At 46.7% G+C, this 21,663-nt stretch overlaps 6 protein-coding genes across 9 annotated transcripts in view; 3 read left to right on the top strand and 3 right to left on the bottom strand.

Moving 5' to 3' along the window:
• Window positions 1–19: 19 nt before the first annotated feature.
• On the top strand, window positions 20–1,596 carry LOC118517490 (SRA stem-loop-interacting RNA-binding protein, mitochondrial-like). Its single transcript, XM_036063688.1, has 2 exons — window positions 20–297; window positions 440–1,596. The coding sequence occupies exons 1-2, from the start codon at window positions 156–158 to the stop codon at window positions 715–717; spliced, it is 420 nt and encodes a 139-aa protein (XP_035919581.1). The 5' UTR covers window positions 20–155; the 3' UTR covers window positions 718–1,596.
• On the top strand, window positions 210–1,610 carry LOC118517488 (acyl-CoA-binding domain-containing protein 6). The gene is made up of 2 exons (XM_036063684.1): window positions 210–301; window positions 392–1,610. The coding sequence occupies exon 2, from the start codon at window positions 849–851 to the stop codon at window positions 1,578–1,580; it is 732 nt and encodes a 243-aa protein (XP_035919577.1). The 5' UTR covers window positions 210–301; window positions 392–848; the 3' UTR covers window positions 1,581–1,610.
• LOC118517487 (mitotic spindle checkpoint component mad2) lies at window positions 1,600–2,737 on the bottom strand. Its single transcript, XM_036063683.1, has 3 exons — window positions 2,551–2,737; window positions 2,330–2,476; window positions 1,600–2,242 (listed from the first exon to the last, which is right to left on the bottom strand). Exons 1-3 carry the CDS (start codon window positions 2,732–2,734, stop codon window positions 1,806–1,808), a joined length of 768 nt encoding a protein of 255 aa, XP_035919576.1. The 5' UTR covers window positions 2,735–2,737; the 3' UTR covers window positions 1,600–1,805.
• A 1,762-nt stretch (window positions 2,738–4,499) lies between these two features.
• The window catches only part of LOC118517447 (muscle-specific protein 20-like), a 55,983-nt gene continuing 38,819 nt past the window's right edge, over window positions 4,500–21,663 (top strand). Inside the window, exons 1-2 of one of the 4 annotated variants that reach the window (XM_036063589.1) lie at window positions 4,500–4,613; window positions 4,941–5,269. In XM_036063589.1, coding sequence (XP_035919482.1) covers window positions 5,246–5,269 — 24 coding nt within the window. In that variant the 5' untranslated portion in view covers window positions 4,500–4,613; window positions 4,941–5,245. Of the gene's footprint in view, window positions 4,830–4,940; window positions 5,270–21,663 lie in introns of all 4 variants that reach the window. The other 3 variants (XM_036063593.1, XM_036063592.1, XM_036063591.1) reach the window with 3 other exon arrangements.
• Window positions 11,939–14,949, bottom strand: LOC118517446 (protein takeout-like). The gene is made up of 5 exons (XM_036063588.1): window positions 14,208–14,949; window positions 14,017–14,109; window positions 12,923–13,073; window positions 12,694–12,827; window positions 11,939–12,613 (listed from the first exon to the last, which is right to left on the bottom strand). Exons 1-5 carry the CDS (start codon window positions 14,314–14,316, stop codon window positions 12,300–12,302), a joined length of 801 nt encoding a protein of 266 aa, XP_035919481.1. The 5' UTR covers window positions 14,317–14,949; the 3' UTR covers window positions 11,939–12,299.
• Window positions 16,803–19,810, bottom strand: LOC118517448 (myophilin). Its single transcript, XM_036063594.1, has 3 exons — window positions 19,573–19,810; window positions 18,053–18,373; window positions 16,803–17,961 (listed from the first exon to the last, which is right to left on the bottom strand). Exons 1-3 carry the CDS (start codon window positions 19,576–19,578, stop codon window positions 17,779–17,781), a joined length of 510 nt encoding a protein of 169 aa, XP_035919487.1. The 5' UTR covers window positions 19,579–19,810; the 3' UTR covers window positions 16,803–17,778.

Below are 21,663 nucleotides of genomic sequence, written 5' to 3'. Positions count from 1 at the left end.
CATTTTGCATAAATTTTGAAGCTATCATACAAATTAATTTACGGGCAAGATTTAAAAAAAATAATTACCTTCCTTGGTGGGTTATTTATTGTAATTTTAATAGTAATAGAAAAATTTCGCCCCGCAATGGTGAAATTCTAGTGTGATGTTTACATATGACATCTGTCACAATAACACCCAGTTTCCCTGCCGATGATTTCCATCCGAAGAAAAAACAAGGGAAACCGCACCACGATCAACCAGCGCTCAACGTGCTTTGGATAGCCGCACAATTTTCCTCCATTCGTCCAATTTTACGTCGGTATATAGATATTATTTACAAACCAACCTTCACCCTGGCTAGGGTGCAATCATATCTCGCGCTTTGGTTGCACAATTTCACTAATCGCAGCCTGCTTCTCTTTTCCGGTGCGGTACGGCTCTCACGCGCACACCACAGGTAAATACTCCGGCGACGGTATGTCTGGTGCTAGTGCCCGTTCGCTAAAAATCTTCGTCGGCAACATCGCTTGGACCGTGGGCCACCGGGAGTTGCGTAACTACTTCAGCCAGTTCGGCAAGGTGTCGTGGGCCCAGGTAGTGTTCGACCGGAAGTCCGGACTGTCCAAGGGGTACGGGTTCGTGTCGTTCCAGAAGAAGTCGGCGCTGGAAAATTTGGAACGCAACCAGAAGCACGTACTGGACAATACGCCCATCTTTTTCCAGCAAACGGATTAGCTACGGGGGAAGGGGGGCAAACATCACCGTAGAGGTGTAGCCGTGTAGGGCTTGTTTTGTAGTTGGGGTAGTAGGTTACTTTAGGATATGCGATAGGAGGAAAAACACACACACACACACACAAACACGGTATGGCGGATTTGGCGGAAGGATTGGAGGACAATCCGCTCGATGCAGGGTTCGAGAAGGCGAGCAAATTTCTTCAGCACAGCACCGACCTGTTCAAGCAGGACCAGCTGCTACAGTTTTATGGGCTGTACAAGCAGGCCACCGTTGGACCGTGCAATGTGCCGAAGCCGGCTATATACAGCATGGCGGCACGGGCTAAATGGTACGCCTGGGACAAGGTTAAACATCTCGATCCGACCACCGCCAAACAGGAGTACGTACGGCTAATGGATCAGCTTGCACCCGACTGGAACGCGAATAGCACCGGCGAAGCGGGCTGGGTGTCCGTGTCCAGGCCGAAGCGTCCGTCAGAAACCGGGCCGGAGGAGACGAACAAATCGCTGATCGATCGCATCAAGGAGGACGATCTGGACGGTGTGCGGGAAGCGATCCGGCACGGGGACAGTGCCGCCACGGTGAACGTGCTCGACCACGAAGGGCTGGCCGCAATACACTGGGCAGCGGATCGTGGGAATGTTGACGTGCTGGCCTGCCTGCTTACCGTCGACGGGATTGACGTCGACCTGCGCGCTGCGGATGGACAAACCGCGTTGCATTATGCATCCAGCTGCGGGAACGTAGAATGCCTTCAGCTGCTGCTAACACATGGCGCGGACCGTACCATCCGGGATGGGGAGGGTGAAACGTGTAGTGACGTTGCTTACAATCAAGCAATAAAAGCTTTTCTTGCGTGATTAACGAACCAACGAATGATACAATGCTAAGTCGTTTGTTTTATTCCTCTTTTAGGTTTTATAATTCACATCCGGTTAATGGTTAGTGTTTTAAACGAATACTTCCGCATCAAAAACACGGGTCATAGGTTCACATCACTTAATGGTTAATGTTTTAAACGAATACTTGAAAAAAAAGAAGCAGAACAAAAAAATACATAAAGAAAATGCAGCTCGCGCAGTTTATCAACCGTCAAACGTTCGATAAACCACCTTCGTGTCGACCTGGTTCACGCCGGTACTGAACGCTTTCAGCTGCACCGTTTGCGCATTCGCGATCTCAATACTCTCGATGTCCTCCTCCAGGAAGTCCTTGCACATGACGGGCATCTCCTCGAAGACGTTCGACGCTGTGTGCAGCATAATGTCGAAGCTGCAGCGCTCCTCCAGACAGGGCAGGAAGCTGATGGTAGCAATAATCTGTCGCATAACGTCACGTATCTCCTTCTGTATCTTTGCCAGCGGTTTGTTGGCGGTCGGTGCCACCGTGCCGTGCTCACCCCCGGCGTCATCATCATCGTACTGGGGCGTTATGTTGAAATCCCAACGCTCGATGATTTCCTGCTTCGCCACCGTAATGATACACACGGTTACTTTCGTGATCATCTTTTTCATTATCAAATCTAAAACGACGGGGGGAGGAAAAAAACCATTTTACCCGATGGTAAGCAGCCTGCTGCTGCCCGCGTAAATAGCGGCTGGAGTTTTACCTTGCACTTTGCCAATCATATTATCGATGTATGTTTTGATCCGATCATCGCGCGAAACCATCATCGGTATGCCGTTGTACTCCTCCTGCAGGAAATCGCATGATGGATAGATGCCCCGTTGAAATATGATCGAGTTGATGCTGTACTCTGTGTGGGAAACACGATCGGAATCGGTAACAGCTGGGTTGGCAGGTTTGGTGCTGTGCTTCCATCATACTCACTCAGATACTCGTGTATGATTGCCGCTGAACCTTGTAGCGTAATCGAATGATCGTTGCTGGTAGTCATACTGTTGTCTTTTGGTAACAGAACTAAACAAGAATATGAAACAGAATCTTTCTCCGCAAACGACCGACCCGGTGCGTCCAGTTGGGGATGTAGCTGTTGAGACGGATGAATTTTCATACTGACACGACCTGTCAAATCATGTCGTAACGCGAACCAGTGTGCGTGCACATTTCTGATGTCGACATTGTAATTATGTTTCGAAAAACTTTTATCATACTACACATTTTGCTATAATCGAAGCTTGTAAAATAATTTGTAGCTTTACTTAATTTTTTGTACTATATTTTATTCTGTTTTTTGTTTTGTTTTCTGCCTCATCATAATCAGTTCCGCTTCGAAGAAACCGTTGTGTTTGAAATAATTTCATATCGCTTCGTTACGCCCCTGTCAGTATGCAATGCGCATGACACCGTTTAGCAGGCAGTCGATAGAGCAATTTGATCGACTAACGTTTTGCTAGGTTTTTTTGGATTTGGTGTACGATAAGAAATTACAGTCATTACCAAACTGTTGCGGAAAATACGGACCAGAGATAGATCACGTTCTGACCTGCATAATTCGAATAGCAGTTAAAAAAGGAGGCTCATACGTTTAGGGGCGGTCCGGTGGCCGCTTGCATCCCATCCCGATGAGACGGTCCGCACCGTACGCAGGACGGATTATCTAGCTGCGGATAAAATTACGTCTAGGGAATGAGTAATGGAAAGAAGAAGAGAAAAAATTGTTGCATACACACGTTTACGACATATGGCCTTCTATTAAAAGGATTGCAGATATTGCCGATCGCCTACTAGTATCGATGAGTCCAGAACGCTGGGTTCCTTTACCGAACTTTAATACATCCAGTAAAGGACTATTAAATACAAAGATGGAGTTTTCTTGTCACCTCCTTGAGTTCTCGTCTTGCTACACATATTCTCCGATGTCCGCATGGTGTGAAGGTATGGGCAATTAACTCACTACCTGATGCACTCTAGCTTATGCTCACGATAATCGCTTCGTGTACCGGACCCGTTGATGTGTTCCCGCGTCCGGTGGTACGCCCGTTCAGGTTTTCATTCCAGTTGGTCTAGCGTGACAACGGTGTCCGCATAATCGGGTGCGTATGTTCGGCACCTCGCATCACATCTTCCCCACCGAGGCAGGGTGGTTCTCCACCTGCATACGTACGAATACCATTAGCATTGTATGGGTCTTGCGCACGTCCAGAGTTAGGGTAGGTGAAGGAGTTGGCAGATGATTTGCACGCCTGTTCGAGTGGAACATGTTTTTTTGTTGGTTTGCGATGCGTACGCACTCGAATGCAAGTAAGGCTCATGGGAGTGAACTCGCAAATTGCTATTAGGTCCGGCAGTTTTAACTACTTTTGGGATACTGTAAGTATAATGTAAAGCAACAGTTGAATGTAGGTTCCGGGGTAAAAAACACATCTAAAAGAAGTTTAAGTAGACAAGATTCTGGATTACGCCCGACAGCGTCAACAGTCTCCCTAAGCTAACTAAGCCTCCCATTTACGTTAGATATCAAGAGCAGCTACAATGAAGAGTGCCCTAGCTGAGCTACCCAATGTCAAAGTCGCCTATCGCATAGAGCAACAGATAGTATAGATACGAATGAATGACGAGTAATCAACTTCTCCACCCTACACCACCACCCCCACCACCTTGCCCCCAGCTTCCCCGCCAAACCGTGGCAAAACCCCACCACCGAAGATACGGACCACGGTAGCGCTGCTTAAGCGCTGCGGCGGTTGTGTTGTTGTGACCCATAAAATACCACCGGTACCGGGCGGGTTGGGGTAACAGCTGGGCGGATCGCCGTTCCGGGTGCGATTGCAAGCAGATGCTTGGGATCTTGGATGGGCGCACTGATTGTCTATATATATAACACGGCCAGCGTTCCACGGTTTGCGCGTATTCAGCTCTCAGCAGTTGCCTTGAGCAGTTCGCAAACTCCGCAATAAACAAAACGACTCAGTATTTTTGCTGGCCCCCCGGTAGGATTACATGTTTAGTTGTTTTGCATCTGCCTGCCCACCTGCGTTCAGTCCGGTTTGCAGCCACGATCTTCATCAAGCCCACGCTCTGTTTGCTTTTCCTAACTCCGGTAGCGTGTGCGCTGTTTAAGCCGCTCCGTGCACGATACTAGTGCATAGCTGTGTTTTTTGTGTTGTGTTGTGTGTGTGTGTGTGTGTGTGTAGAGAAATATTCGGGTGCGTGCGTGCGTGCAAGACTGTTTAGGAAGTTGTGAGCGACTTATCAACCAATAGACAACAATTGTGGGATATCGACCCTATATTTTCCAACTCTTCATTCTTCTCCAGGTTATTATTCGAGAAAAATAGTGCACATCTGTACTCCAGTGAAAGCATTTCTGTGCGTGTGTAGAAGTCAGTGAAAGGTCTTATTTCTTGTGATTTAAAGTGTGTTGGTGTTCCAGATCACTGTAACGATCGTCTCAAGTGAGAACTCAAGCAGAAGCTGTGTACACACCAATCAAACCAAGTACCGAGATCGCAGAAATCAACAAAGCTTTCCCGGTGTCCTACAGGACCTGTAGCCGAGCGCCGAGGCCGCGACCTAACGGAAGAAGTTTGCATTTGCTATCACACAGATACCATCCATCATCATGCCCGGACGTCCACTGTGGCAGGTAAGAGGGTCGTAAATGGTGCCGCTAATCAGCGCTTAACGGCGTCAAATCAATGCTGACGAACGCGACAGTTTCGCCATATATGGTTAAGGACAGCTCCAGCGACACGTACTCCAGTCGCACGCGTAAATCGGAAGGTGAAATGGTTTAAAATGCTACCGGTCAGGCATTAGATTACTCGTCCCTGACGGCATGGACGGCACAGGTTTCGAGGTGGGGATAGCGCCGACAGGTAGTGAAGGTCTTTGGGGTGTTTGCTAAAAATATCCCATTCCCATTATGCGTTGAATCAGCTGTAATTAATACGTTTCAACGAAAGTCGCCCTCACCTTTCGCGCTGTTCCGAGCGCCGAATGGACAGCAGCTCGGTTAGGTTGTATACACCTTACCTTCGGCAACGCACACTGGCCTTCGGCCGTGGCCGATGTGTGAGCAGAAGTTCAACGGATGCCAACAGTGCGCACTGACTCATCGGTGCCGGGTTGCCCACGATGGCCATGGTCCAAGGAAATTCTTCACCACCATCGCGAGCGTTTGTTTATGCGTCCGTCGGCGATCGCGCCCGGTTGCTTCATTCCTTGCCCCATCATCGCTAGAAATGATCTAGCAGGACACGTCCGAGTGATGCCCAGGGAGCACCTATAACGCTTACCTTATTTATCGGTAGAAAATCAACCGCATGACTCACACGGTCACGTTTCCCAACGCACCCATTATGGAAATGGTGAGCTAAATTTAAATGTTCCGTTCAGCGAGGTAGCGCGTATGAGCGAATCACAACGCTCAGCGGCGAGTCGGCGAACTACAAAACATTGCGGCTTTCGCATCGTTATCGCGTAGAATTTTCGTTGCTCGTCCAAAATGGTTGAAGTTCGAACAAGAAAAATGGAGGCAAATATTTCTTGTGCTGCCCGAAAACCTAACGGAAACCTTTCATCCGGCCCCCGACGCATCAACGGGTACAGCGTTTTTCACACCTAGCCCGAGGTGGAAAAAAATGCCTCCCGCAACCAGGCTCTCACCTGTTCCACATGCAAAGTGTCTAGAGTTCCGCACGATTTCGTATCGGACCCCCGGTTTTTTTTTCTTCCTTTACCAAGATGCTCGGGGAGGGCCTCCCGCTAGCAGTTGGACGCACTGATAGTTTTTTCAGCAAAAAAAAACATATTTCAACCCCCTCTACCACTGCACGCTGAAGACATTTTACAGCAACAAAATGGAGAGTGTGAATAGTTGCCCGTATCTTTGTCTTTGTCGTGGTGGAGCATTGGTTGGCAAAAGCCTGGAGCCCATCGCGAAAAAACAGAAGCGAAAAGCGAGCTCGCAGAGATAATCATTACGGCTTTAACTGCCCATTTCCCCCCCCCCCCCACTCACGGCGGGTATACGTCAAACACGAAGCAAGCTGCAAATGCATCTGTTTGCGCATCATCGATCGACCGAGCCGATCTGCATAAAGAAGAGCAAAAAAAAAAAACGCATCCAACCGGTGCAGTGAAGAAGGGCGCGACACATAGGAGAAGGAAAGCTTAGTCAAGAGTAGTAATAAGTACACACACACGCGTTTGTCACGGTGGACTAAAGATGGTGAATATTCATGGCTCGGGGGGGTTTTTTTTCGCAACACCCATATCTCTTCATCATCACAATCTGATTTTAATTACCTTTGCGAGAGAGCTCAGGTAGTATACACATATAGGACTTTGAAGGTAGCTGATGCTCTGCTGGGCTTTTGATTGCACATGTATCATTAGGCTTCATATTCAAACCACTCTTCTTCTGCACACTACTGTCTGGGGTGTCACTACCTACCTACTCTGCAGACTGTATGCCTTGCTCGAGAAAATGGGAAAAGAAGACCCACTTTGATGAGAGTCAAAACAACACGCTACAACAGATTTGATTGATTGCCGGGGGGGGGGGGGGGGGGGGGGTGAGTGGGTGATAATTTCATCATCATTGGAAAACATCTTCATTTGGTACTTACTTACTGAAATCTCTCTCTACTCTCTTGCCGCCGCTGATAATAATTTCTTGCTGGCTTCGCTTAGGGAATCGATCACAGTAGATTGATGGTAGGAGAGAGAGTGATAAGCGGCGTGCGCTTACGCACCATGCCATACGATCCGCTCTCATGAGCTTCGCTAGAAGAGAACCACGTTCGTTCGCTGCATTGCAGGAATTTAGTAAACACGTTCTACCTGTCTTATACAAAAAAATACGCTTGCAGAGTTGGTGTAACTGGACTAGCAAGTTGACATCATTTCTAGCTCCTAACTCTTTACTTTTCCTTTACCGTCATCTGTAAATCTGTATCCTCTCTCTCTCTCTCTCTGCCCTGTCTCTTTCTACCTGTTTCCACTAAAACAGCAAAGAAATAAAAGCAAATGGTACATCATTTTCTCCCCGGCAAATGACACGGGAGCAGGCTTGCAGAAGCGTAACGATGCACTGCATACTTGGCGCAACATTAGCCCGGCGCTAATCCCATCAACGCTACCCACAAGCTCGCTCGACCAATAATAATGTGCAACAAATGAAAAGCAAAAAAAGAGGGGCATCGTTGTAGTTGCAGATGCACGCATGAAAAATGAAATGGAATGAATTATTCACAATCTATCCCACCGTGACACGCACGCGTGTCTTTATATTGCCTAGGGTATGAGCGATGGGGATCGGTGGCTTGGATGTTGGCAATGATAATGATTTACTTCCACCTACACTGCCCCACGCGCAGCACGAATCGCGCCCTGCTCGCGCTAAAGTGGGGCATTTCTTTAAGATTCTAAATTTAAACCACCAGCGCAAGCAAGGTAGCAGCAGGTTTTCCAGCTTGGGTGTGAAATATTTTTGTTTACACACACACACTCACACACGAAAAATGTGTGTGACGGCCAGCGGCCTAGAATTGATTGGAGGTTGTGCGGTTGCTAGAGTATGAGAACTATTACTTTATTTTTAGACACCCGCATTTATCCCGCATTGTGAAAATGGCCGGACACACAGACTCCGCAATGGATGTACATGGCTCGAAGTACGCTGATGGAGTTGATGAGCTGATTTGAGCGATTCGAATATGGTAAGGATCGTTCATCAGCGCTCGAGCGCTGGGCTAGTAGACCGGTGTATCATCACACTTCATCCAATTTCTATAGCCGCACCTATATTTTTATAAGTGTTGCGTCACTTTCAATTGCGTAAGATTTTCATCTTATTTCGGCCTGAAATCTGAATTAAGACCCCACTCATTTTACCCTACTGAGACACCTTCAATTTAGGAAAAAGTTAGGCAAAAATTTAAAAAATGGTTAAAGGAATTAAAATTAAATTAAATTATAAATTATAAAAAAATAAATTATAAATGTTAAAAGTCTGAAAAATATACCCTTATGCGTAGCTCAGTTGCAAAAATGAGGGCCCGTGCGTGGGGGGATCTTATTTAAGATTTTAGCCCTTTTTTCTTTCATTTTTAGAAAAACCTTCAGAAATTTTTTTTTTAAACTTATTTTGTTTCATAAAATATTTTTTAGTGCTTATCGATTTGAAGAAATTCTGTTCTCTTTAAATTTTACAAAAAACTGTTTTACCATCTCGTAAGTTTTTTTTTATGTGCGATGTATGTAAATTGCAGCTCATATTTTTCCCAATCACCATAAATCAATAAGTTCATAGCAGGAAATGATCGTTTTATTCTTAACGACCTGCTAGGTCATGTCGGCCATCGACTGGCTTACTAGACTTCCTCATACCACGTAGTTGGATGGTATGTTCTGACTACATTTTTTAATCATTTTCATAACCACAATCCTCTTGAAAACTAAAAATAAAACCTATCTGTGAAATAGTACTTCTGATATCATATGAAGTTGTGTGTTCCGCACACGGACCAGACTAGTTTATGAAATTAAATGATGCTTTCATGAGAAAAGGATTTCTTAACAACTCCGTTTCGACGGTGGTTAATGTTTAAAAATGTGTTATAGGACCTCATTTCATTCCAATATGAGCAACTGCGCAATAGCAAAATTCAATTTTGCTTGAGAGCTATTTTGGTTCCTTTTCTGACTCTGGCCATTCGGTTGCAAATTAACTGTGGCCGGCTAGAGTGAGAGAGAGAGAGAGAGAGGTCTGATTTCATCATGCAAGATCAGGAAAAAATAGAAATATATGAACAATTGTAGCACACGTCGACTGAAGCACTAAAAAATTATAAAAAAGTAAAATTTAGTTCTTCTAGCGAACAAAAAGCTACGTTCATTAATTTTTTATTGTAAAGTTCCTGTAGTTTTGGCAGAATTGCTTAGGAATTTGAGACTGCATTAATCGGTTTAAAGTTTTTGGGTTAAATTTTCATCATTTTTATGTTTTTATTTTGTGATATTTTTTTGTGTTTAAACTGTATTTACCTTTTTTTGTCGAGAAACACTTTATCATGCGTACTACGCATAAAAAAGCTTCTTGATAAATAAAATCTATGATTGTGGCCATAAAAGAGATATTTAACTTATTTAACCAAATTAATGTTATAAAATCTGTCAAAAATATTTGTTTTTATTATCATAAAGCAATATAAAAATTTATGAGAAAAAATATTATACGAAGGAAAACAAACACGATAAACACTGTAGTTCAGCGTTGCGTCTATGGGACCTGTAGTCAGTGTATGCAGCGCAGGAAAATCTCACAAGCTCACAATCCACTCCAAAACTCGTTGGGAGCAATAAATTTCACCTTAAACATCATTTTCAACCTATTTTTTTTTTGTTTGCTTTTCCTGCTGCGTGCTGTTTACTTCGGTTTGCCCTGCGTCCCTTGCGGCGTTTCGATTGGTTGCGTTTCGATGCATCGATGCAGAGCGATCGTGCTGCATAATAATTACGCTGAAGCCGGATCGATTGAGGCCGGATGGCGAAGGAAAACCCAAAGAGCTGATGGCATTTGATGGCAATTCGATACGAATGCTTACGATATGGTACGGAAGCGGCATGATCGATGATGGGTCGATGGTCGAACGCCGGGCGCATGATAGCATGATCGCCATGATCGCACGATAGCGCGTGCTGCAGCGATTGGATCGAGTTTAGAAATTTCTCCCGTAACCAGCCGTGCATACCAGGTACGATTGGCGGGGTTTTAATCGCATATCACAGCAATCGGATTGCATGCGTGCGGTATTAATGTTCGAACGGGCGTTGGAGATTTTAAGCAGGGCGATGAGTGCAGTGCGGTCTGGTTGTAAATAAGCAATAAAGGCAGCTATCACGAACGATAAAAAAGTTGATAGCATTGCTTCAAATTCCAGCATGATTAGTTGTGCGTGTGGGGTTATTGTTTTAATTGGGTTTTTTTTTTATTCGGTACTCATCTCCTGCAAATGTTTAGTTACTGAGTTGTACTTCGCTGAAAGTGTTGCACCTTTCCATATAAACAGCCACTGCTGATCATTTTGTGGTAAAAAAGGAATTAAGTGAGTTACAACGTAGTGTGTGAGTGACTAGTCAGCACGGAGAGCCAAATCATAAGTGAATTTAAATAACTCTTCGTGTTGATTTAAATCGTCTCTGTTATCGCTAAGATTTAACTCATTAACTCATTCTGACCCAGTTAAATAAATAACATTTATTAACCACTTTTTTGCAATTAAATTAAATTTTAATCAGGAGGAATCAGGATTTTTTTTAATTCAATTAATCAAAAATAGATGAAAAATTTGTTTCATCAAAATAAAAGTTTGAGAAATACTATATAAGCTGAAAATCTTTTAAAAAAATGTTCAAAAACTTTATAAAAAATCATACCAAAATTATATGCAACTCTTCAACACCACATTTTTGTGGGGAAATTTCTGGGTTCAAATCTCATCCGGACCGTTCCCTCGTAGTGAGTGAACTGACTATCCAACTAAGAGGTATCATGTATATTAGGAAGCCAGAAATGGTGAACCAAGAAAAGTCGTTAGGCCAAGAAGAGAGAGAGAGGGTTAGAGTGGGAGAATTTTTTTTAGGAGACACAAAATTAGACCTTGGGTTTTTGCTAAAAATACATCAGTATCTAGCTCTTTAGTAAGTTGGGAAATATCTGTGAAAATAGCCATAATGAGCAAGCTAAAACATGGAGCCATGGGAATAGGTTTCCGTGTAATAGTAGTGTAGGTAGGTACAAACGAGTAGAGATATCATGGATTATTCTCAAAGTACAATGGAAATTTTGATATTTTATGTATTATTTATGAAAAAGATTATTAAATAATTTTAGTTTCAAAGACAAAACAACGATACAGTGTTTGATTTTATAAAAAAAAATTAAATAATGCATAAAACGCATTTGTATCTTTAAAATTACGCACTGCTCACATTTGTATGTCGACTAGCGAATATTCAAATTGCTGCAGTCGACATACGCGTGGTTGCGTGAAATATTTCACGCGAAACATTTCATTCGCATACACAAAGCTAGAAAGGACGACTAGCAGCAGGTACTTTGTATGTAATTTCTGTAATGAAACTCTTATGCCGTAAATATTGTGTGTTGTCAATTGAAATGATTGAGATAGCAATACTATTCTTCTAAGGGACATTCTCTCATAAAACCATACCAAGTGTGATTTCCGGTGTTGACGACTAAGCATGTTACAAGAGCACTTAAACCTTAAGGCAAAACAACTTTCACTAGTTTTTATTAATTTTTTATTTTTTAGTATCTACAAGATAGAACGAGGAAAAGCGTTCATCTATCAGCATCATCAGCTAGCAAAGGCTCTAGGTATATTGAGCATCTGCTCGTGCTAGCATAGCCTTCGGGAATGGGAATTTTTCTGTCATTCACTGTTGAGATCTCGTACAGCTAAGAACCTCGTCAGCCACCATAAGGGCAACTACCAAGGGGGGGAGGAAAAAAACTTACAGCAGGTCGCATAACCTACAATCCCGTCCTAAAAGCATCTTATTTACAGTTCGCCTGTTTTTTGTGTGTGGAGGCGACACCCAACATCCCAACAACGTGCACCAATTGCGCCCTGGTAGAGCTCACCTCAAGCACGGGGCAGATCCGCCACAAAGTAGTCGGCCGGAATTTGATGGAAGATGTTCTGCATGATCGCGAGCAGTATGTCCTCGATCGTTTTGGCAATGATCGGTTTGAGCGCTTCCGAAACCGGGCGCCAGTTATCGTTCAGGTACTGGTTGGTGCTGTCCTCCAGCACCTTCACACCCTCGAACAGGTTGCCCATGTGCAGCCGGAGTCCGGAGATCGTGTAATCGACCTTGGTGGCGGTAACGTTGTAGAAGACGTGACCATCCTTCTGGTACAGGACGGTGGTCGTACGCATGATGATGTCCATGCCACCTGAATTTTGGAGGAGGAAGGGGGGGTGGAAAGAATTTTTTAATGCTTGATCGGTGATTTACCAGGCCTCCACTACTTACTCGGTTCGAACCAACACTTGCCGTGCCCGTTCAGCGGTATTACCAGTATGCGGCCCTGCATGTGATAGTTACCCTCAAGGCGCATCTTCGGCAGCCGGATGTGTGTTTCCCAGCCGAAATCCTTGCTGCTGACACTGTTGGCCAAGTAGAGGAAGATTGTGTTAGTGGTCGCAGCGATAGACCGTGCGGAGGTACGCACAACCCCCTCCCTTTTTTCGCCAGATCTTACACGTTTCGGACGACTTTGGTGCTGGCAAAACCGGTGACCACCACCTTGGAGAGGGACGCGTTGACACTGACCGGTCCATCACCTTGCAGTATCCTTATTTTGCTGATCTTCATCGGATCGATCGTACCGACGTGCTCGAGCCCTTCGATACCTGTGTCGAGTGTATGTGTTGTGTGGTTTTGAGAAAGCATACGATCAATGCCGGATTAGTAGGTTCCAGAACACGCCAACCAACAACACTGAGTTGCTCTAGGACACACCACTGCACCACCAGCTGCAGTTCCACTTTCTAACGAACTAGTTTCTATAAATAAATAAAGCAAAAAAAACACACACGCGAAAACCTACGCCTCGCACACCAGTAATCGGGTCGATGGCCGTACGGGTTCTTGGTGGATCTGGTGGTGCTGTGCGGGCCCCAAACATGGTAGCCTAACCCTTGCCAACCGGTGCACGGTATGTGGTCACCATGTCACCATGTCATGTACGGAGAGTTTTTCACACGCGCACCTGCTTCCCCTCCCCCCCGCACGCCCCCTTCCCCGCAGCCGGCCTATTGCATTGACCTCCATCTTGGTGCCCTAAAAATTGCCGTCGTCGTACGAGCAGCGCCACCGTTAATCGTGCACCGCTAACCTTCGCCGCTGGACGGTTTACAAGCGCAGATTATCTAGCTAGGTGTTCGGCTACGGTAAACATCGTAGACACAGCTGCACCCCCAACAGAACGAGTCGATAACTTTTCTAGCTGTCAAATTTTATATTGCGTGGACGCAATGGTGGAAAACTGGCCCTTACTTAACGGCTCACTAGTGTACGATCTGATGAAATTCCGAATCGAACGGTGGTACGGTTTCAGTTCAAGGCCTCAGCAACATACACACAGGGGACGGACGGCCCTCCCGAGTGTGCACTGATGCAGCTAACACTTGCCGCTTTTTGGATTTGTTTTGTACGTCGTGTGGAAAATGTTGAAGGTTGGATTGGCAAAAAATGAGGTTAGGCACACCGAATCATGCGTGGGGGGATGGTGAGACAATGAGCCCTACATATCTTAAGATGGGAAGCACTCTTCAACACAGATGGTTCATTTACCGGTTACAAGCTTGTCGAACAGGCCCTGGACGGACTCGGTGGAACACTCCACGAAGTTTGACTGATCGAACCGGCAGGTCTTGATGAAGTCCGCTGTTTTTTTGGATGCCGCCAGAACATGTTGAAGAAAGCAGAGAAGAATGTTTCATTGATAGGCGTCCGAGTACGGGATGCGATGCTGCGATGCCTACGTTTAGTGTCGAACGGTGTACTAGCGGCCGCTGCCGGGATTAAACCAACCAGCAGCACACTTGCTACAGCGCACCGGATGCTCCAGAAGTTCCAGCTCGGTGTGGACATGCTGGCGGTTTGTTGAGGTTGAGGGTAGCTCCAGATAAATTCACACCTTCACGATCGCCTTATCAAACACAAGCAACTCGAGGCGTTTAACACTAATGTCCCGACACTGTCAGTGGCACGCGTGCACTTAAACTCAAACCAATAGCCGCCTATTTCACCCGCGTCTAAGAATCGTCCCAAAAGAACCTAAAGGCTCCTGAATAAAGTGGCACCGGCAACCGAACACAACCGTGGGCACAATCGAACGGCAGGCGTCTGAAAGCCCAGCAACATCAGTGTGCACGATTTATATAAGCTTTATATACCTTGGGACCCGATTTGGCGCGTTTATGGAGAACGATGCAATCAGCAAACGGTACTAGTGCTGCTCGGCCCGGGTCAGAACAAGCCCCCTTTCTGGTCGTTCACTCGCTCGCTCGTTCGCTCGCCGTCTCGTTAGAAATCCAAAACCCTCAAACATCCCCCGCCAACGGTGTCCGTTAGAGGGGCTTTGCGGTTTGTTTTTTTTTTTTTTTTTGCAAAACGGTAGCGTCACTCCCCTTCCGCTAGAACCCACCACACGGCACATGATCTCCCCATTCGCTAAGGCGACCGATTGAAGCTGAACGATGATATGTGTGTAGCTTAGTAGCGCGTAATCTTAAACGCTGGCCGGTTTGTGAAATATCTAGGCAAAGCTGGGCAAATTTGCAACTTCATCCCATAGCGTTTAATTGCCCCCGTCGGTTCCCCCATCTTCCCCGCCAACATGTTGGTGCAAAATTTTTGGGGTCATCCACCAAAACCTCGGAATTGCACAGTCGCATCCGGATCGGATCGCACGCGGTGCGCCAAGTCACGGCGACAGCAAAGGTTAACGGCTTTACCAAGCGCTGGGGAAGTGTCATCCGCCGATGCGAGAAGTTTCCGATTTCCGCCGCACGGTGAGGTTGGCGAGTGTTTTGCGAAAATCTTGGTTTCATCATCGGTACATGCATCGGTACCGGTTGATCGTGGCTAGCATAACTGCACAACGATCTGCCGAACGATTGCAGGCTGAAGGTTACCAGTGATGTATATGAGTGATGCGCGGGAAAAATTATGCAACCGGTGATTCTTATGACAATGTTCTCTCTTTCCACATGGTTGTCGTTCTCAGGGTTACGGTTCGTTCGCCAAACAGGTGTACTCTGCTTGGTATATGCGCCCCCTTGGTTGGCCGGCAGGTGGACGATCAATTGTGCGTGACATACTGCCACGGCTGATGCGAAAGAGCTCTCTCTAGTAGCCTCACTCGGAAACACTAGCCCATTAAGCGCAGCACGGTCCGGGGTGGCTCGGTGGTCGATGGGACAGCGGCACTGGCCTTCACACGGCAGGACTGGGGTTCAAATACCACCTGAGCCCCCGTTCCCTCATAGTGTGAGGATTTGACTATATCCAACTATGTGGTATCAAATAGGTCTTGTAAGACAAATATGGTGGCAGCAGGATCCTTTAGGGGTCGTTGGACCAAGAAAGAAGAAGAAGCAAGGCGCCAGCACACAGCCGCGCAGAGGAGGAGGATTCTTCATGGTCAATTTCTTCTCTTTCCTTGGCACTACAACCTTGAAAAGGTCTCGGCCTTTCTTCTTCTGGCTTTCTGTGACTTTGGTTTTACCCGTAGTAAATTCAGTCTCTGTCCCCTATGGGATTTGAACCCCGGTTCTGCCGTGTGAAGACAGCTGTTCCCTCGGCAACTGGACTTCCCTACGCAGGTCCATCTTAATACTCGTCAAAATGTACGATTTCTATTCATAAATGAGGCCTTAAAATATTTGACAACCACGATTGACCTATCCCCACAAACCCCTTGCACCCAAATATTTCCCAGTCCCTCCCAAAAATAAGAAAACGACTTCGAATGTTTATCGTACGTAGTGACGCTACGCCCTTGAGTCGAACCTAGCGCCGAACAGCTGCAAACATCATTAAATAACCAAACATTTTCGGTCGACCGGGATTTATAGATTGTTTTGGTTTGGAGCAGCCATTACTGGCCGGTCAGGGCCTGTGTGGAACGTCTGTAATGGCAGTTTGGGTATGGTAGATTCTAGAGATTTCTACCGCACTAGCGAACACGATAGATGACAGTTCAGTCCATCAGGGCCCCACTATTGTCGCAAGCCACACGTTGCAATTATTTTTGTTCAATCACAAAACTGGACCTACGACTTTGGCTTGCCAGACGGCGAGAACGAGAACCCACCGTAGGGAAAGGTCATACGTGCGACGTAACAGCAAATTCTAGTTGCGATGGTGGTGCTCCGTACCAGCTGCCTGAACGCTAGCAGATAGCAATGATAACTGATAATTAAGCCACGATAACTGGCAAACAGCTCGGGCGCCTCCACGTTCCATCAACGTCATGCGGGACAGGTAGTAATAATCCTGGCAATAGTGTTTGAAGCTCTGGTGATGTAATTCCCGCTTCATGTACAAGTTATTACTAGCCATTAGACGTCCGCTCCAAGATGTTTCGATTTTATTCGCAGATGTTCCGCTTATTCTACCTGACTTAACAACCTCTTTAGGGGGTCATGCCTGTTATATATGGCCTATTTTGATATCACGCCGCTCGATTGTCAGTCCTCACCGTCAGAGTGAATTAGCCAAAACAACGCACGATTTAGTGTCACATAATATTTATTTGTAGCCCGGTACGCCATTTTATAATACATCGTTGATTGCTACACGAAGAGGCGATTAGACATATTAGTACCGCAAGTGAAAGCGCAAACACAGAAAAAACACATCTACAACACACACACACACACATTGACCTTATTATTGTTGCAATGGCAACTGCATTCTGACACAGAACATCTTGTCGTTGCTGTTGTGTTTGGCCTAACGCACTTAATGGCGAGTGATTAAGGTTCCGATGAGTGTTGATGAAGTATGAGATTATCGCGCACGCGTGTGTGTGTGTTTTAAGGAGAATATAATAGATTTGCCCTCCTGCTACGTCCCTAATGTGAAGGTTAGATTACGGCGCGTAGGTGTCATAGGTTGCGGACGCAACCGTCATACGAACGAGCAGCACGATTAGTACTACCGGCTGACGGGACTGGGCGATATGTTTTCGTGAGTGTGTGTTTTTGTTGTTGTTGTTGTTGTAAAAAACCTTCCTAAAAATAGCAATGATGCACACAAATGACGAATCCACGAAGATGAATTTTCTGTAACGCTAACGCCCGTTTGGCGGAGGCCAAAACCCACCCGTACGAGGCGGACAATCGCGTGTCTCCGCGTACTCGAAGCGTGAATGGATGGATGGAAATAGAAGAGCGCGAATGAGTGTTTGTTTTGGCTTTTTTTTTGTTTTTGTACATAAAGAAAACACGATAAGTTATATAGACGAATACTCTCCGGATACACTAAAGCAAAGTCAGTTCCGTTTGGCGCATGACAGCAGGAACCGCTTACGGTGCTGCCGGCTATCTACATGTGGCGCGAGTTGCCGAACGAACCACACCCGGCCTGGGAGGCACCTTTGTTGTAGCCCATCTGCAGGTTCAGCTCGCCGTGATGAGCCCGCAGCTGTTCCTCGGAGAAGTTACGCTCGTTCTTGTCCGCCATCTTGGGACCAAGGGTCGGTCCATTGTATTCCGGATGCTTTTGGGTCTGGTGGAGAATACAGTGCAGCAAAACGGTACAACGGGTTAGCTTCAAAACTTTGCCCAGAGTCTCTTCGCACAACCACCGCCCCACTTACAATTCTTCCGAGCGAGTACAGACAGAGCGTCACCTGCGGGATGTTGCGGCGCTCGAACAGGTCCGCCGTCTGGAAGATTTCCTCCTCCGGCACACCGTACTTCTTGATCGCGGCCTGGAAGCGCTGAATGTTTTCCATCAGCTGGAAGTTGGTGCCACGCTCCTGGATCTTCTTCACCGAGCCCGGCGCCATCTTGTTGATCAGCTTGCACAGCACCACACCATCCTTCAGGACGTCCTCGTACGCACCGGGCGGCAACTTTTCGCCCAGCACATCGCTGATCCACTGCAGCACTTCGGCTTCCTGTTCCTTGTTGCGGGGCTACACGGTACCGTGAAACGAGAAACGAAATAAACATTACATCAGCGGCCGTAAAACAGCGGTCGTCGGGGAAAGCCATTAAACGCTTCCCGATTCGCGAATTTGCGCTATCCGCTGGTTGGCCTTCGGTGGGAGAAATTTTCCAACATCTTGAACGGTTGGCAATGTTTTTCCATCCAGCGTATGGGTCCCGTATGCTTGAAAATGGTTAAAAATAGATTCCTGGCCATGATCGGCTTTTGAGCGAGCGAGTTTTCCATCAACCAGGGCCACGCCGATTGGAATGCTGTTACTGGGTGGAGATCTCCCGCCAGGTTTACGCCAGCCAGCTTTAATCTTCCAGAAATTTTGCCAATGATGAGAAATTCGGGGCGTAATATTTTTTGCCGGATGTTAAGCTACACCGGGAGAGCTGAATTTGGCAGCGCATTAAGGTATATACGGCCACCAGAGATTGTTGCTAGACAATGCGCCATTATCATTACCGTGCTTCGGGGCGACACGTTTCTTCGGAGGTATTTTCAAACAATTTTCTCAATGCCACTGGCGTGACATGTGTACAGTTAGTACAATCAACATTAGATATATATTCTCCCCATACAACAGTTAATAACCATGACCACTACGCCTACGACTTCCGACGACATTAGCTAGGACGCGGCTAATTATATTACTTGTGCCGGACCATTGACCGATACCCCGTGTAGCGGCCAAAACACGGTCTTGAGAGGGGGGTTGGCGTGCGAGACCAGATTGATGTCCAATGCATATGTTTCAGCCTGGTCGGTATTTTTTGTTTTGTAAACCCATTATCCATTGTACTTGGACTCTAAAGTCGCATGCGCACCAGCTATTGGCATTCAAAGTTGATGACCATGAGGATGGACAGCTTGGTTTAATAGGATATCGACAAATCCCGGTGGCATAGATCACCACTACTTAGAGGTAATTGGCTGTAATTTGTGACTTTGGCAAACATCGCTGGACTCTGGGCGCATTTGTAAGCGTTGCCTACATCGATGAGGATGAGGACCTAAGACATCACCAAAAGTGGTTTGTTGCAAAATTGTTTTGATGTTCAAAACTCGCATCGCAGAAGCAGTTTGCATTGTGCTGGAAAATTCCCACTTCCCTTAAAACTACATTACAGCAAGGAAAGATCGCCCAAAAGGGAGTAGATCTCGATAGTGCACACGTACCGCCATTTTAGCTTTGATTGATACGGTTGATTGATCGTAGATAAACTATCACACGTCACAGCAGGTAAGCGCGAACACACTTCAACAACGGACACACACACAGACACGCTTGGTAGACAGCAGGTGTAGAAATACCCAGCACGGGATGTGCACCGCTTCTCGGCAACTTGTGATCGAAGATGCTCGCGGTACGCCGACTTGCGCTAGACTGTGCCGGTTCGACCACGGGTAGGCGAATTTTGTGTTTCGGGCTGGCAGAATTTTCGGCGCAGGTACGGGACGATCCAGCGGCGCGTGTCTCTTCGGGACGTTGGTTTTCACACCGCACCAACGCTAACCTTTATCCGTCCGCCGACGGTCTATCGCACAGCACGCACACTCACCCACCCACACAAACACACACGCGCAGGGGGTGGGGTTTGTTGCATTTTCCCGGCCGTATTGTTGGATACCGGAGCGAGCAGGAAAACTCGGCGGGGGGAGGGAGGGGGGGAAGCAAAACAAAAAAACCGCGAACGGGAGCAAGATCGCGGATAATTCTTGCAAGCATGGGTGCGCTTGCGCAAGGTGGTTTCGCTTTGTAAGCGATCCCGGTGGATCGGCAGATGCCTGGTCCCGTTCCATTCAGGTCGACTGTTCCAATCACTACGCCCATCGTAATTCGCGTGGAAAAACAACAACGTTCCGTTAGGAAATGGTTTTATATTTGCCGTGTTACATGAGGTTATGTGGTACGATTTTCGTTGGACGACTGTGGGCGACCTGCACCGGGGGAAGCTTGGGAAGCGCTGCAAAGATGAGAGTTGAGGGAAATTTGTTTTTCCAGCCGAGCGTCGGAAACGAATAGCGTTGCTTCGGTGTGTCAAAAGTCATGAAGATTTCTTGGAAAATTTATTAAAACATCTGAACGACCCAAGACCCAACGCTGGAGTCGGTGTGTTGAAGTTCACTTCCACATCCATATCTGTTGCCCGCAACATCTCGATCCGATCCTCAAGGTAAAGTTTCCCTTGGAGGTCGCGCGGGACGTGCTTGATGGAAGGATTTCCCATCGACCGCACAAAAAAAAAAACAAGACCGGTGAGTGACGTCAACGCTGGACGAATGATTGACCTCTTGCGCCATCGGCCTGATGCCGGACAGGAACCACGATCATATACTAAATTTAAATAATCGGCCACACCAGAACCACTACTGGGTGCATAGCAGGAGCTAGGAGCTGGAGGGAAGGGAACGATCGGGGGTTATAATCGGCGACGATTCGGAACCTAAAGATCTTGTACGTGTGCTTGTGTGTGTGGGCTGGTGGAAGTTAGTATCCTCAATGACATCATCCAGATTTGGCGGCACATACCGGGCGGATGTTGCAACAAGTTAATGTTCTGCGACGTGTGGCACCATCGCCATTTGTTTTCTTGGCGCGAGGACCGGGACCCTGTGTTTTCCAACAGTGTTTTCCCGAATGTTTTTGAAGGTGACAGTGCATCAATCCGCGGCTAGCAATAGATTCGGGTTATTTGATTAATCAGCCGTGTGTTCCACGAGATGTAACTGTCCGAATGCGTTCGTCTTCGCTGCCCAGTACCACATCAATACGACATGTAAATAAACTAGGAAAGAGTAGGTGGACAGGGCACAATCGACAACGGCTAGAGATGGCGTGGGCGGTCCTTTGGCACAGGAGGACCGGATATCGAGCTCGCTCCATACGCAAGCCTTAACTGATCCAGCTATAATCAAGACAATAGCCTAGTCAAGGAAGCCCAAAGTTGCAGGTCGTAATCTCTCGGGACCAGAGAAGAAGAGGAAGAAGATTTCGTGAATTAATTGATGTTTCCATCCGCACGCATTACTAGATTTTTTTCGTTCGTTCGACAAGATGTGGTCAAGATGCGTCGTTACCTTCAGGCTGAGGGATTATACGTTAAGCCGAAGAGCATGGTCACAAAGGGCCTAACCTCCTCGATGGACGATGAAAGCCGTGTACCGCGTGGGTGATGTACCGGACGTAGGCGAGGGGAAAAAGACATCCCGCTCCAACACATTTCCTCCCTTCCCGCCATTCCCCGCCATTCCTCGCAACCGGGTCCA

This window comes from Anopheles stephensi, chromosome X (genome assembly GCF_013141755.1).
Source record: "Anopheles stephensi strain Indian chromosome X, UCI_ANSTEP_V1.0, whole genome shotgun sequence".
Lineage (NCBI taxonomy): Eukaryota > Metazoa > Arthropoda > Insecta > Diptera > Culicidae > Anopheles > Anopheles stephensi.
This window is presented reverse-complemented; position numbering and strand designations above follow the sequence as displayed.